The sequence below is a fragment of the Poromitra crassiceps genome, assembly GCF_964638095.1.
Source record: "Poromitra crassiceps genome assembly, chromosome: 12".
NCBI classification, from domain to species: Eukaryota; Metazoa; Chordata; class Actinopteri; order Beryciformes; family Melamphaidae; genus Poromitra; species Poromitra crassiceps.
The window spans coordinates 28,671,639-28,685,625 of NC_139632.1; the positions used below are offsets into that span (position 1 = coordinate 28,671,639).

General features: G+C 41.2%; 1 protein-coding gene across 1 annotated transcript; it reads left to right on the top strand.

Annotated features, from left to right (window-relative positions):
• Positions 1-6,140: 6,140 nt before the first annotated feature.
• hykk.2 (hydroxylysine kinase, tandem duplicate 2) lies at positions 6,141-13,349 on the top strand (the record flags this gene model as incomplete). The annotated part of the gene is made up of 4 exons (XM_083647314.1): positions 6,141-6,444; positions 8,307-8,449; positions 10,921-11,101; positions 12,907-13,349. The coding sequence occupies 4 exons, from the start codon at positions 6,141-6,143 to the stop codon at positions 13,347-13,349; spliced, it is 1,071 nt and encodes a 356-aa protein (XP_083503440.1).
• Between the last annotated feature and the right edge of the window lie 638 nt (positions 13,350-13,987).

A 13,987-nucleotide genomic window follows, 5' to 3' on the forward strand; every position in this document is an offset into this window, starting at 1 on the left:
AATCGACTATCTGCCTTCTAATAAGCAGTGTGTGTTCTCTGTGATTCCCATTATACAATACAGTTATCCTTAAATATTTGATTATTGAAAAATTTCAGCCAGCATGGATTAATTTTGCATTGCCTGAGGAGCTTAGGCAGGCAAATTCATACACATTTATAGATAAGCTTGTATCAGGGTGTGTATAATTTTGTTTTCACTGCTTTTACTCTCACTGTACTGTGTATTGTAATGAAAGAACACATAATGTTTGCTGTATGTTCATAGCTACCTACTTATACCTACGTAACCTACCTGCCTACTGCACCTTGTCTGTAACGGAGCCTACAGCATAAGAATTTCACACGTGCATATACTTGTACTACGGAGTGACAATAAAAATCTTGAATCTTGAATCTTCAATAGCCTGCCTTTGCCTTGTATAGAAGCCACCACGATTACGGCTGGAGAATAAATGAAAAAAAGTATTTCATGTGTTGAACCAGAACAAAAAGCAAGATCACACTGAGACATTCATCTCCAATTCAGTTTTGTGCTGCAGCCTGCACCAATGGAATATTTGGACTGAATTAATAAATAGGTTATTAAATTGTCTTATTTCTTCTTTATATTGTATTGTATTGTATTGTATTGTATTGTATTGTATTGTATTGTATTGTATTGTATTGTATTGTATTGCTTTTAAACTTTTCTGTAAAGTATACCTTGAATCTAGACCTGTGTATGAAACGTGCTTTATAAATAAAATGACCTTGCCTTGCCTGGGTTAATTACCTGGGGTCAAAGTTATAATCATGTCAGAGCGCTGACACCAACTGTATAATGTTTGAACCTCTTCCCAGCCATCATGGCCAACATGTGGCCCTCCTCAGTATGATTGGTTATTCAAACAAGTTCACTTTGCGTTTTTTTCCGTTCACCTAATGATAACAGCACTATCATATTGTAGACAAGCACCAAGTATGCTGTGGCAGACCACGATTTTTTTTTTATTTAATCATTATTTTTATGCAAAATAATCTTTTCGCTTTTATTCTGAAAACTCAGACCGGAAATAAGGTCCTCTTTCTGGCTAGCGCAGCCGCTGACTTGATCCTGCTCATATGTGTGTGCTGTGAAAAAGGTTACAAAAATACAAATTATATTTATTAACAGATTCATCCTTATATATAACCTTTATTTTCACTTCTGTCCACTTCTTTGTTTTATGTGTAGATCATTTCGCAATATCAATCATCAATTAGGATTTTAAGTTGAAATGTGTAGTTATGTGTAGTTCTGCTGACTTGACAGGTCATATCGCCTGCTCTGATTGTTATAGCCCACAGCCATACATCCATGCATACATCGATATGATACGAACATTAGTATTTCTCTTCACTTTTGCTACTTTGTAGGTATTCTTCCAAAAACTTGTATTAGTAAGAGTTTTATTCTAAAAGATCCGACCGGACGTCATATTATTTTGCTTCCTCCTCCGACTGGAGTCGTTTCAAAGGGTCGTTTTGGGACGAGCGTCAAATGAGCAGGAATTTCACTTCCGGCCAGCAGGAATTTCACTCGGGTTTAATGATTTTGCCTTCAAAGTAAAAGCATGATAAAGTTCGTTTTTTTTAACCATAAAAATTGAAGTAGAAATGTAACTATGTCCAATATAATGAACATACGAACACTAAGATAAACCTCTAGTTTAATGTTTGAATGAAAATAGACATACTGTACAAAGGAGACCGTGTGTTATTTCTTGAAAGGCTTAACAGGGTGTGTCGCTAGCTCACACTGGTCAATAGGCCTACCTCTCACCTGATTATGGCCTCTATAGGGAAGACATCAAGTGAAAAGATTATCAAGCTATAGCCTAGGCTAGGTGACCCATTATGCAAAGCATGAACAATGTGGTCTTGTGAGAAGTAGGTAGCCTATTAAATGTTCTTTGTATCCTTCTTGGGACCACAGTGGAAATCAGTTGAACAACTGTCTGTGTTCTTTATCCTTGTATTACTTTTTGTCACATACTTTATGTAATACTATTGTACTAAATATAAATCAATCAATCAATCAATCAATCTATCATAAGGAAGTCATCTTGAGGCTGGATGGGTGTCAATGTTTGTGTTTTGGACAGTGTTGTCCATGGGCAACCAGTAGACTTGGTGACCAATTATAAATATCTTGGCACTATTTTTGACAGCAAGTTGAAGTTCGATCTAAACTGTGAAATGCTGTGCAAAAAAGGTCAACAACGTCTCTTTTGCCTAAGGAAGCTTGCCAGATTCCAGGTTTATAGCTGTCCGCTCCCATTCAGAACACAATGAAAACGCTCCGATTTTGAATAAAGATTAAAAATCTAAAGTCAATTGTTCCAGGGCAAACTCACTTGATCCATGTAGAGACATAGCCCAGCTATCATAAGGAAGTCATCTTGAGGCTGGATGGGTGTCGAATTTTTCTGTTTTGGACATGTATGTACAGTGTAATGTGTTTTGAATGGGAGCGGACAGCTATAAAATTCCTGCTCACTTGACACTGTACATACATGTCCAAAACAGAAAAATTGACACCCATCCAGCCTCAAGATGACTTCGCTATGATAGCTGGGCTATGTCTCTACATGGATCAAGTGAGTTTGCCCTGGAACAATTGACTTTAGATTTTTAATCTTTATTCAAAATCGGAGCGTTTTCATTGTGTTCTGAATGGGAGCGGACAGCTATAAAATTCCTGCTCACTTGACACTGTACATACATGTCCAAAACAGAAAAATTGACACCCATCCAGCCTCAAGATGACTTCCTTATGATAGCTGGGCTATGTCTCTACATGGATCAAGTGAGTTTGCCCTGGAACAATTGACTTTAGATTTTTAATCTTTATTCAAAATCGGAGCGTTTTCATTGTGTTCTGAATGGGAGCGGACAGCTATAAAATTCCTGCTCACTTGACACTGTACATACATGTCCAAAACAGAAAAATTGACACCCATCCAGCCTCAAGATGACTTCGCTATGATAGCTGGGCTATGTCTCTACATGGATCAAGTGAGTTTGCCCTGGAACAATTGACTTTAGATTTTTAATCTTTATTCAAAATCGGAGCGTTTTCATTGTGTTCTGAATGGGAGCGGACAGCTATAAAATTCCTGCTCACTTGACACTGTACATACATGTCCAAAACAGAAAAATTGACACCCATCCAGCCTCAAGATGACTTCCTTATGATAGCTGGGCTATGTCTCTACATGGATCAAGTGAGTTTGCCCTGGAACAATTGACTTTAGATTTTTAATCTTTATTCAAAATCGGAGCGTTTTCATTGTGTTCTGAATGGGAGCGGACAGCTATAAAATTCCTGCTCACTTGACACTGTACATACATGTCCAAAACAGAAAAATTGACACCCATCCAGCCTCAAGATGACTTCGCTATGATAGCTGGGCTATGTCTCTACATGGATCAAGTGAGTTTGCCCTGGAACAATTGACTTTAGATTTTTAATCTTTATTCAAAATCGGAGCGTTTTCATTGTGTTCTGAATGGGAGCGGACAGCTATAAAATTCCTGCTCACTTGACACTGTACATACATGTCCAAAACAGAAAAATTGACACCCATCCAGCCTCAAGATGACTTCGCTATGATAGCTGGGCTATGTCTCTACATGGATCAAGTGAGTTTGCCCTGGAACAATTGACTTTAGATTTTTAATCTTTATTCGAAATCGGAGCGTTTTCATTGTGTTCTGAATGGGAGCGGACAGCTATAAAATTCCTGCTCACTTGACACTGTACATACATGTCCAAAACAGAAAAATTGACACCCATCCAGCCTCAAGATGACTTCCTTATGATAGCTGGGCTATGTCTCTACATGGATCAAGTGAGTTTGCCCTGGAACAATTGACTTTAGATTTTTAATCTTTATTCAAAATCGGAGCGTTTTCATTGTGTTCTGAATGGGAGCGGACAGCTATAAAATTCCTGCTCACTTGACACTGTACATACATGTCCAAAACAGAAAAATTGACACCCATCCAGCCTCAAGATGACTTCGCTATGATAGCTGGGCTATGTCTCTACATGGATCAAGTGAGTTTGCCCTGGAACAATTGACTTTAGATTTTTAATCTTTATTCAAAATCGGAGCGTTTTCATTGTGTTCTGAATGGGAGCGGACAGCTATAAAATTCCTGCTCACTTGACACTGTACATACATGTCCAAAACAGAAAAATTGACACCCATCCAGCCTCAAGATGACTTCGCTATGATAGCTGGGCTATGTCTCTACATGGATCAAGTGAGTTTGCCCTGGAACAATTGACTTTAGATTTTTAATCTTTATTCAAAATCGGAGCGTTTTCATTGTGTTCTGAATGGGAGCGGACAGCTATAAAATTCCTGCTCACTTGACACTGTACATACATGTCCAAAACAGAAAAATTGACACCCATCCAGCCTCAAGATGACTTCGCTATGATAGCTGGGCTATGTCTCTACATGGATCAAGTGAGTTTGCCCTGGAACAATTGACTTTAGATTTTTAATCTTTATTCGAAATCGGAGCGTTTTCATTGTGTTCTGAATGGGAGCGGACAGCTATAAAATTCCTGCTCACTTGACACTGTACATACATGTCCAAAACAGAAAAATTGACACCCATCCAGCCTCAAGATGACTTCCTTATGATAGCTGGGCTATGTCTCTACATGGATCAAGTGAGTTTGCCCTGGAACAATTGACTTTAGATTTTTAATCTTTATTCAAAATCGGAGCGTTTTCATTGTGTTCTGAATGGGAGCGGACAGCTATAAAATTCCTGCTCACTTGACACTGTACATACATGTCCAAAACAGAAAAATTGACACCCATCCAGCCTCAAGATGACTTCGCTATGATAGCTGGGCTATGTCTCTACATGGATCAAGTGAGTTTGCCCTGGAACAATTGACTTTAGATTTTTAATCTTTATTTGAAATCGGAGCGTTTTCATTGTGTTCTGACTGATTGGAGCAAGCTTAATATAATAATATAGAAGTAGTTAGTACTACAATACCAAAGGATATATAGATCTAAATGGAATATAACCTTTTCCATGTGTATTGTTATTCAATTTGTGTGATATCACTTAAATTTGTGTATTTTATCGAGTTTGAATGATCGCTTTTATTCTGAAAAATCCTGACCGGAAGTAAGAAATTCCTGCTCAGAAATTCCTGCTCATTTGACACTGGCGTTTTGGGAAAGTCGCAGAGCGTGCACATGTCACATTGTATCAAACGGCCTCAGGTAAGCACACTACTGAGACTTTATTGATTGTATTTTCTGCACGTGTGTGCAGCTGGAGGTGACTGGAGGCGGATAGGCTTGCTTGCTATTATATGCACACACGATCCACTTTGTATTGATCAATACAGCTTGAGCTTACCCTGAGGCGAACATAAAAGAGCCTGAGGGAGGACATACTTTAGCCTCCCTGAAGGCTTCGAGGGGTAAAACAGGAATTCTCTATTATTATGATTGATTATTTTGATCTTTAAAAACATGGGTTCAAATAACTTAAACCTACGAAGGACATGCTTCATTATTTATTACTCTAATACATATTAAGTCTCAAACAATGTTCACTTTATGGCTATATGACAGGGCCTCACATTTGATTCCACCGTTGAAGACAATTATTCTGACAATTGATGGATTTACCTTAGGACAGATTTGGAGGTGGTGTTGCTAAAAAGCACATTCCAACAGTATTGCACAGTAATTATAGTTTGAGTGATGATGTGCAGTTTTAGTTTACTGTTGCTATAGATCTCCTTGAGGTGACACAAAGTATTAAAATGGTATGTGAGATGATATGCAAATCAATTAGGATTGGTGAGTGACAGAAAAACATGCCGTAACTTAAGAAATCAAGTAGCAAAATAAGCCATAATGAAAACATTTCTGAGCTACAGGTCTTTCTAGCAGTGCTGTTTGTATTGTGCACACTTGCTCCACAATTGCTCTTCGTGCATGCGCAGTTGAGCGTGGAGATTACGATACGCATTGTCATTGATATATTGCATTTCATTAAATCGTCCTATCCCTAATCTCACAGTCACAACATCCTCTCTTTCTGTTGCCACGCTCTTTTCATGCAGTGTAAATGTCAGCAAATACCTCCAAGCCCAACCTCAGCCCTCCTCAGGCATCTGAGCTGGTGGAGAGGTTGTTCGGGCTGAAGCCAGCTCAGATCCGCCCGCTGCCCAGCTACGATGACCAGAACTTCTACGTGGCATCGGCCCAGGGCGACCAGTACGTCCTGAAGGTCATGAACTCAGAGGACAGTAAGAACCCTGTCCTGCTGGAGGTGCAGACCCATGCCATGGCCTTCCTCCACCAGCGGGGGCTCCCTGCTCAGACCGCCCTGCCCACTGCAGATGGACAGCTGATGAGTCTGGAAGAGATAGGTATGGAGTCCAGTCACACTGTTGATTGGGGAATTGAACCGGTGGCGGCTTGTGCCTTAACAGTCACTCCGGCCCTGTGGTCGCATTAACCCAATATTTTCTGTCATATTACAGTTTTTAAGCGGTGCAGCTGCTTCTATAAGTTACTTTGTGCGTGTATGGCGAGATTTGGGGGAGTTCACGGTGATTTGGAGGTAGTGCACCGAGATTTGGAGGTAGTGCACCGAGATTTGGAGGTAGTGCACCGAGATTTTGGGGGTGTGGCCCGACCCCAGCTCTCCGGTCTGCACAGACAGACAGAGGCACAGGGCAGGCATAAAGAGAGAAAGGAGTAATGTCTCGAGGAGTGGAGGAGGATGATAGCGTTTCGTCAGTAATACACACATGCACACACGGTCACACGCACATACACATTCACGCACACATGCGCACGCACGCTTTAAGATACGTTTGGAAAGTAATGGCGAATTTCCTCATTGGCGAGACTTTGGCACACTATCGAGGGAGTGGCTCGAAACACACAAGCCAGTAATCCATGCACACACACGCATGCACACACGCATGCATGCAGTGCACACACACCACGGATGGGTCGGATTATGCACAAAACTGTAGCGCTTAGTTCAACACCTGGGTGTGATTTTTTGTTTGTTTGTTTGTTTTTCTCAACGACAGAAACATCTGAAGGTTGTCTGTCATGTTAACACAGGTAGTAATAGATTATACCATAATTTTCACCGCCCTGTCAAAACGACAGACAATGAAAAAGTCTAACGCAATGGTGTCAACCTCAAACAATTTTAGTCCACGGGCCACATGGGACCCAATTTGGTCTCAAGTGGGCCAGACAAAGAAAATCAATGCATAATAACCTATAAATAACAACACCTCCACATTTTCCTTAGTCTTTTATGCCTACCCCACACTACAGGATTTTCAAATCCTTGAAGATTATAAAAATCTTGAGAGCCCACACACTACAGGACAGAGAGAGCCGATTTTTTAACATTTCAATCTTGGGACACACACACAATCGCGTCTGTTCAAACGCAACCCCACACACTAGAAGATTATGCCGACGATTCACCTTGGAAGCAGGGCTCGACGTTAACTTTTAAAATGAATCTTGACGAGGAAACGTGTGGAGCTTTTATACACTGTGTGGTTTTCTGCTCGCGGAAGTCTTGAAAACTCCACTTTGTCCGCCCAGCCGCGTCCATTCGGGGTGTAGGCCTACTGTGCACGGCTAGGCGAAAACCGTCTGCACAGGTGCCTTGTGGAGGGGCGTGTCTGCTGATTTGACTCACTTTTCCGTGCGGACACTCGCCGATCTAAGTGCTTGTTGTAGGCTACATGCTTTGCAGTAGGCCTATAGCATTAGTTTTCCGTCCCGTTCAAAGACGCACGGGTATTTCACCTCGATGACAATTTCCTCGTTCTTTGTTTCTGTGCGGGGCTGCGGGCGGACGCGGACCAGATTATTTTGCGAAAAACTGTATGGAAACGCAGCTACTACTGGCTCTCTGCTCAAGATGCAATCGCCTGTCGGGTTGTAAATATCTAACATGTTAGATATGCCCGATTCACAATCGGGAAGAGGCAGTCTTCCCGATTGTGAATCTTTGAACCCCACACACTACAGGATAATTTGGGAAGATTATCTGCCCGACGCGCATCAAATCGGGAGCACCCCCGAGAAAATCGGGAGGGGGGAATCTTGGCCATAATCTTGCAAATTATCCTGTAGTGTGGGGTAGGCATAAGTTGAAAGATTAGGCCTACACCTACAGGTACATTTTAAGAACACATTTTCAGGAGCCGGGTAACGGCTGTACTACTAACCCTCTCTTTGCTCTTGGCAGATTGTGGGTTCGGCTGTCAGAAGTACCTGGTGCGGCTGCTGACTTATCTGCCTGGAACAACCATCTCCAAGGTCATCGTCTCACCGCAGTTACTCTATGATGTCGGCAAGATGGCAGCCAAGATGGACACAATCCTACAAGAGGTAGCGCTCAGGTCATTCACAGTGTTTTAGAATCAGAATCAGAATCAGAATCAGAATCACTTTTATTGCCACAGTATGCAAGTTACATACGAGGAATTTGTCTTAGTGTCTGTATGCAGCGTAGCGATCACATCAATATACAGAGATAGGAAGTAGGAAGATAACTAAAGACAATCGCAAGTTGCAAGTGCAATCAAATCAAATCAAATCGAGTAAATATATACAATATGTACATGAGTGGTGAAGTGTTCTGTGGATGATAAATATGAATTTACGTTGGATTTACATGAGATTTACAGACTGAGTTAAATAGACGTTAAATAGGCAGGGGATTTACATGAATTTACAGTCGGAGTTAAATAAGAGTTTACATTGAATGTACCGTAAATTTCGGACTATAAGCCGCGGCTTTTTCCCCGTTTTTTGGCCCTGCGGCTTATATAACGGTGCGGCTTATCTATGGATTTTTTCAAAAAAAAAAAAAAAAACTCTTTTTTAGCACTCTTTCTAACTATAAATCCACTTCTGTTTTAATTTCCTCTCTTGCCCTCTTTTAACAACATAACATAACATAACACAACACAGGTGGTGTTGTGTTATGTTGTTTTGTTGAAATGTTAATAAATGGGAGCTTCCTCAAACAGCCATCTCTTTCCCGACAATCCCCTCTGTGCATGAACCCTTACATATGGTAATTAAACATTAAAACACAATAAAAAAACAAAACAAAAAAAACATTAAAACACCTGCGGCTTATAGTCCGGTGCGGCTTATATATGTAACAAACAGGCAATTTTGCTGCTGCGGCTTATACTCCGGTGCGGCTTATAGTGCGGAATTTACGGTACATGAAATTTACAGGCTAAGTTAATAGGCATTAATGTGCAGGGAATTTACATTAATTTACAGTCCCAGTTAGACATGCATTAAATTAGATATGAGTTCCAGTTTTATGGGGGGGGGGAGTTCAGTTGAGTTTAGGAGGAGGTAGTGAGTTTGTGTGTGTGTGTGTGGGGGGGGGGGGGGTTGTTGGTGAGGCCCTTGGCGGAAGGGGTTTCCGGGCCTTGTTGGTGAGGCTGATGGCGGTTGGGAAGAAGCTGGTCTTGTGGTGGGTGGTTCTGGTCTTGACCTCAGTCTCTTGCCGTGGGGGAGTGTCTTAAAGAGTTTGTGGCCAGGGTGGGAGGGGTCAGCCATGATCTTGCGAGACCACTTCAGTGTCCTGGCTGCATGCAGGTCCTGGACGGATGGCAGGTTGCATCCGATTATCCTCTCAGCGCAGCGGATGATGCGCTGAAGTCTGTTGATGTCTTTGAGAGTGGCAGCAGCATACCAGACGGTGATGGAGGAGGTGAGGATGGACTCAACGATGGAGGTGTAGAAGTGCACCATCGTGGCCTTTGGCCTTTTGAATACCAACAGATATGATTTTAAAATGCCTTTGGGATGTTGAAAACATCAAAGTGCTGCATTATGTGAACCTTTAAAGTTTCTAATCATAAACTGTAAGATTATCATACTTTTATGGTCATTGGTGTTAGTTAAAGTGATAATTCACCATGTTTATTTCATCTCGTGGTAATTATTAAAGTCAAGGCTTTATTGTCCCATAAGGGGAAATTTGGCCTTGGTTTGCAGGGGTGGGACAATAATATGAAGCCTGCGTTAGTTCATTCAAGACATGATGTCATAGGCTATGCCCCAGCTGTACCAGCTGACAGCTTCTGTTTGGTTCACCGTTTAACCAATTCTCCAATCACAGTCATTCTCACAACAAGGCGGTCCGTTTAAATATGGCAGCCTCTCACTCACTAATCTGTTCCCCACCTTGCTGATCGTTGCGGCTGCTGGCAACGCTTTGCCCCCTCCACCCCAGCCTCCACCTTTTAGATCAAATACTATCATGTATTGTAGCTCTGGAGTCTGCATGGCTCAAAAAATGAACATGTTTCCATGTCTTGCTTTTAGGCTCCCTCTTTTACTTTCCATGGTTTAAATGTATCTGGAATATTTTATTCCCATGGGGGATTCTGCTTGCTCTCCCTGCTCGGCGTAGCATGCTTGCTGAGCCGAGTTCAGGGAGAATTAAATTAATTAAATATTAAATTAAATATTAAATTAATTCTAAGAGCGGAGCCTTCAACACCAAACATAATTGTATGCATTGTATTTCATAATACAATAAATGGTTAATTCTATGACTTGAGTGTTCTTGAATGAAATGATATTAGCGTCTATCGTGATAATAAACACTCAAGATTATTGTATCGTGGTGAATTTCCATTAAAGGTGAATATCCACACATGAGAATGAATATCGTCCGGAGGCACAAGTGACCAAAAAAAAAGAAGTGGTCTAACGTAGCTCACTAACAAGTCACAGTCCTATTGATTTCCAGTTTTATTTTGAATTGCCATTTGCGACAAGGGGAAGCGAGTGTCTTTCCAGTCAATCCAGTGGTGGTTCTCTTCCAGTTGCAGCACCCTCACCTGAGCATGCTGCAGAGAGAGAACTTCATGTGGAGTCTGTCCAGCATTCCCCTCCTGGAGCCGTTTGTCCGTCTAATGGACGGAGAGCCTGTCCAGGAGGCTGTGAAGTACGTCATACATCAATACAAGACCTCTGTGGCCCCCAAATGCTCCAGTTTTCGCAAGTGTGAGTGTAATATTTACTCATCAGATTCTCTCCTGGATACTTTTAAGTTGTCTTTGAGTTTTGGTAAACTGACATTAATTTTATTTTATTTTTGGGATGTCCAGGAAAGAAAGAAAAATAAATCTACATTAAAAGCTACATTCAATTCAGGACAATGATGATATACCAGAAGCAGAAATTATTTTATTTTATTTATTGGAAGAATACAATATGAAGGAAGTTGTCTTTGTAGCTTTGGTGCAGAAAATAATTTTAATATCATCTGATGATGCATTGACATTATTACCTAAAAGGGTTTTTCAAACTAAACTCAATATGGTATTCAGATTTGTCAACAGTGAGGCCCCCAAGGCACAGTACTTTGTTTTTATCAGAGATGTCCATAACTATAATACAATAGCAACATCTAACTTGGAGGTTTTGGAGTAATTCTGGTAAAGATACACTTTTATATACAGGTGCTATGGAGTGGAATAAACTGCCTCAATAAATCAAAGCAGTTCAGTTCTTTAAGACCAAAGTCAGGGAGTAAATGAGGGTCTCTTCAAATTAATATACATATAAAAAGTAGAGTGCGCACATCCACTCAAAATGCAGGTGCAGGACAAAAGCAATGAAACATATAAAAAGAAATAGAGTCCGCACACTGCTCGACTTGCTCCCAGTTGATTTATTTTTAACGTTTCGGTCAACAAGGACCTTCTTCAGAAAAGAAGAAGAAGGTCCTTGTTGACCGAAACGTTAAGGTCAACAAGGACCTTCTTCAGAAAAGAAGAAGAAGGTCCTTGTTGACCGAAACGTTAAAAATAAATCAACTGGGAGCAAGTCGAGCAGTGTGCGGACTCTATTTCTTTTTATCTCTTCAAATTAATAGCTTTGACTGTACATGAGAACAGCTTGTCAGGGAAGAGTGAACTCTTGTTGAGTTCTTCTTATTTTTAATTAAAGTGTTTTTGTGTTTGCCTATTCTGCGCATCTGCTCAATGTTTTTTGAAGTAACGTCTTTACCATATAACAGCTTATAACAGTTTTTAATGTTCTATCATTTCCACACCGCCCTCCGAAAGCCTGTTCCATTGCATTCCAAATGCATTATGCATTTTTGATGTCCGCGTCCCGGCATCTTAACAATGTAAAGTTGTCTGGAACTTTTTAAGTCCATTTCCTGCAGAGCGCCTTCAAATTAAACGTTTTCTGCTGACAAACTAACGGGATGCTTTTATTGAAGTGAAGTACGTTTAGGAAGTGAAACATGTTTCGCTTGCTAGCTCGATTAGCGGCGCAATTAGCTACTTCTCTCACAAGTTGAGACAACAAAATTTGGGGATATTTGGAGCACTTTTTCTCTCTCCAGTGAAGCAGTTAGAAATACTGCAGAAAGGTAAGCAAAGTAGAGAGTACAAGAAACAGTAAAATAAAGCTGATATCTGAATGTACAAACAAGAAAGTCTAGCATTTAGGTAGTTTACCCAAATAGTAAAACTACAGAATGGGGCTCTAATGTAAATAATTTAGTATTTAGATTTATTTAAATTTATTTATTGCGCTGGCCATACTGCTTCCTGCCTTCTAATTTGTATTTTGTGTGTGTGTTTTTATGTTCATGTATGCTCTCTTTTTCAGCACTACTCTGATTAAAATGTACACATTTGCACATTTACAGTACACTCAATGTCGGTTGTTTAAGGAGCGGGAAGAATTACCCATTTCCCTGCCATGATTCTCATTGTATACTATCACTGAAACTGCATGTATAATTTAATGTATGCATGTATGTAGCATATAATATGTATCTCCTGCCTTAGGTATTAATCATGGAGACTTCAATGACCTCAATGTGCTGGTGCAACCTGACAAGACCAATGGCCACAGCATCTCTGGCATCCTTGACTTTGGGGATATGAGCAGCGGCTATTACATCCACGAGCTCGCCATCACCATCATGTACATGATGATCGAGCACCCCGAGCCCATGGCGGTGGGCGGGCCCATCCTGGCGGGCTGGGAGAGTGTCATCCCCCTCAACCAGGCGGAGAGGGACGCCCTCTACCTGTTGGTGCTGTCCCGCTTCTCCCAGTCTCTGACTATGGCTCGACACGCCATATTCCTGCAGCCCGAGAACGAGGAGTATCTGATGATCACGGCCAAGACGGGCATCCACCTCCTTCTCCAGCTGTGGAAACTGGGAAAGGAGGAAGTGGAGAGGATTTGGTTCCAGAGTGCTGCTCAGTACGCGGAGACGAAATGAGGAATGTGTAAGGAATGCTCTGCACAGATGGTTGCGATACATGATACATATACTGTAATATAATATAATTTATAAAACGGCTCTCTCAAATCAAGCAATCTGATTGGTTCACAGCCATTGTATAATTCCAATAACCCACTCCAATAACCCATGGCCATGGGTTATTGGTTGCCATGGCAACTCTCTTACTAAAAGCCTTTGGTTACCTCAAAAAAAACAAATGGCGGAGACAGCTGTCAGATCCTTGTGAATCGATCTTCGCTTATAACTTTACTAATACTTCGCAGAAAATTATGTTTTGTACAAGAATAGATGCGGGCTAATGTCTTCTTTGCAAAAAAAAGGCTGTTAACCCCGCATTTAACCCCGCATTTAACCCCGTAACGTTAGTTGGTGTCGGGCTTTGCAGAAAAGCTCTCAGCTTCTCAGCAAGTGCTGAGGATGCAGCGCTGCGCTCGAGCTGCCTGTCGGCTTTCCAGAAAGCTCTCAGCTTCTCAGCAAGCGCCAGGATTGGCCAATGTCAACTTCAGTCTCCAGAACGATCCAATCAAATCACCCGCACGTTCTTGCGGTCCCGCCTTACAGTAGTGTTTCAACTGACTCTATCAGAATACCATGCCAGTCGGACTTATAGTATT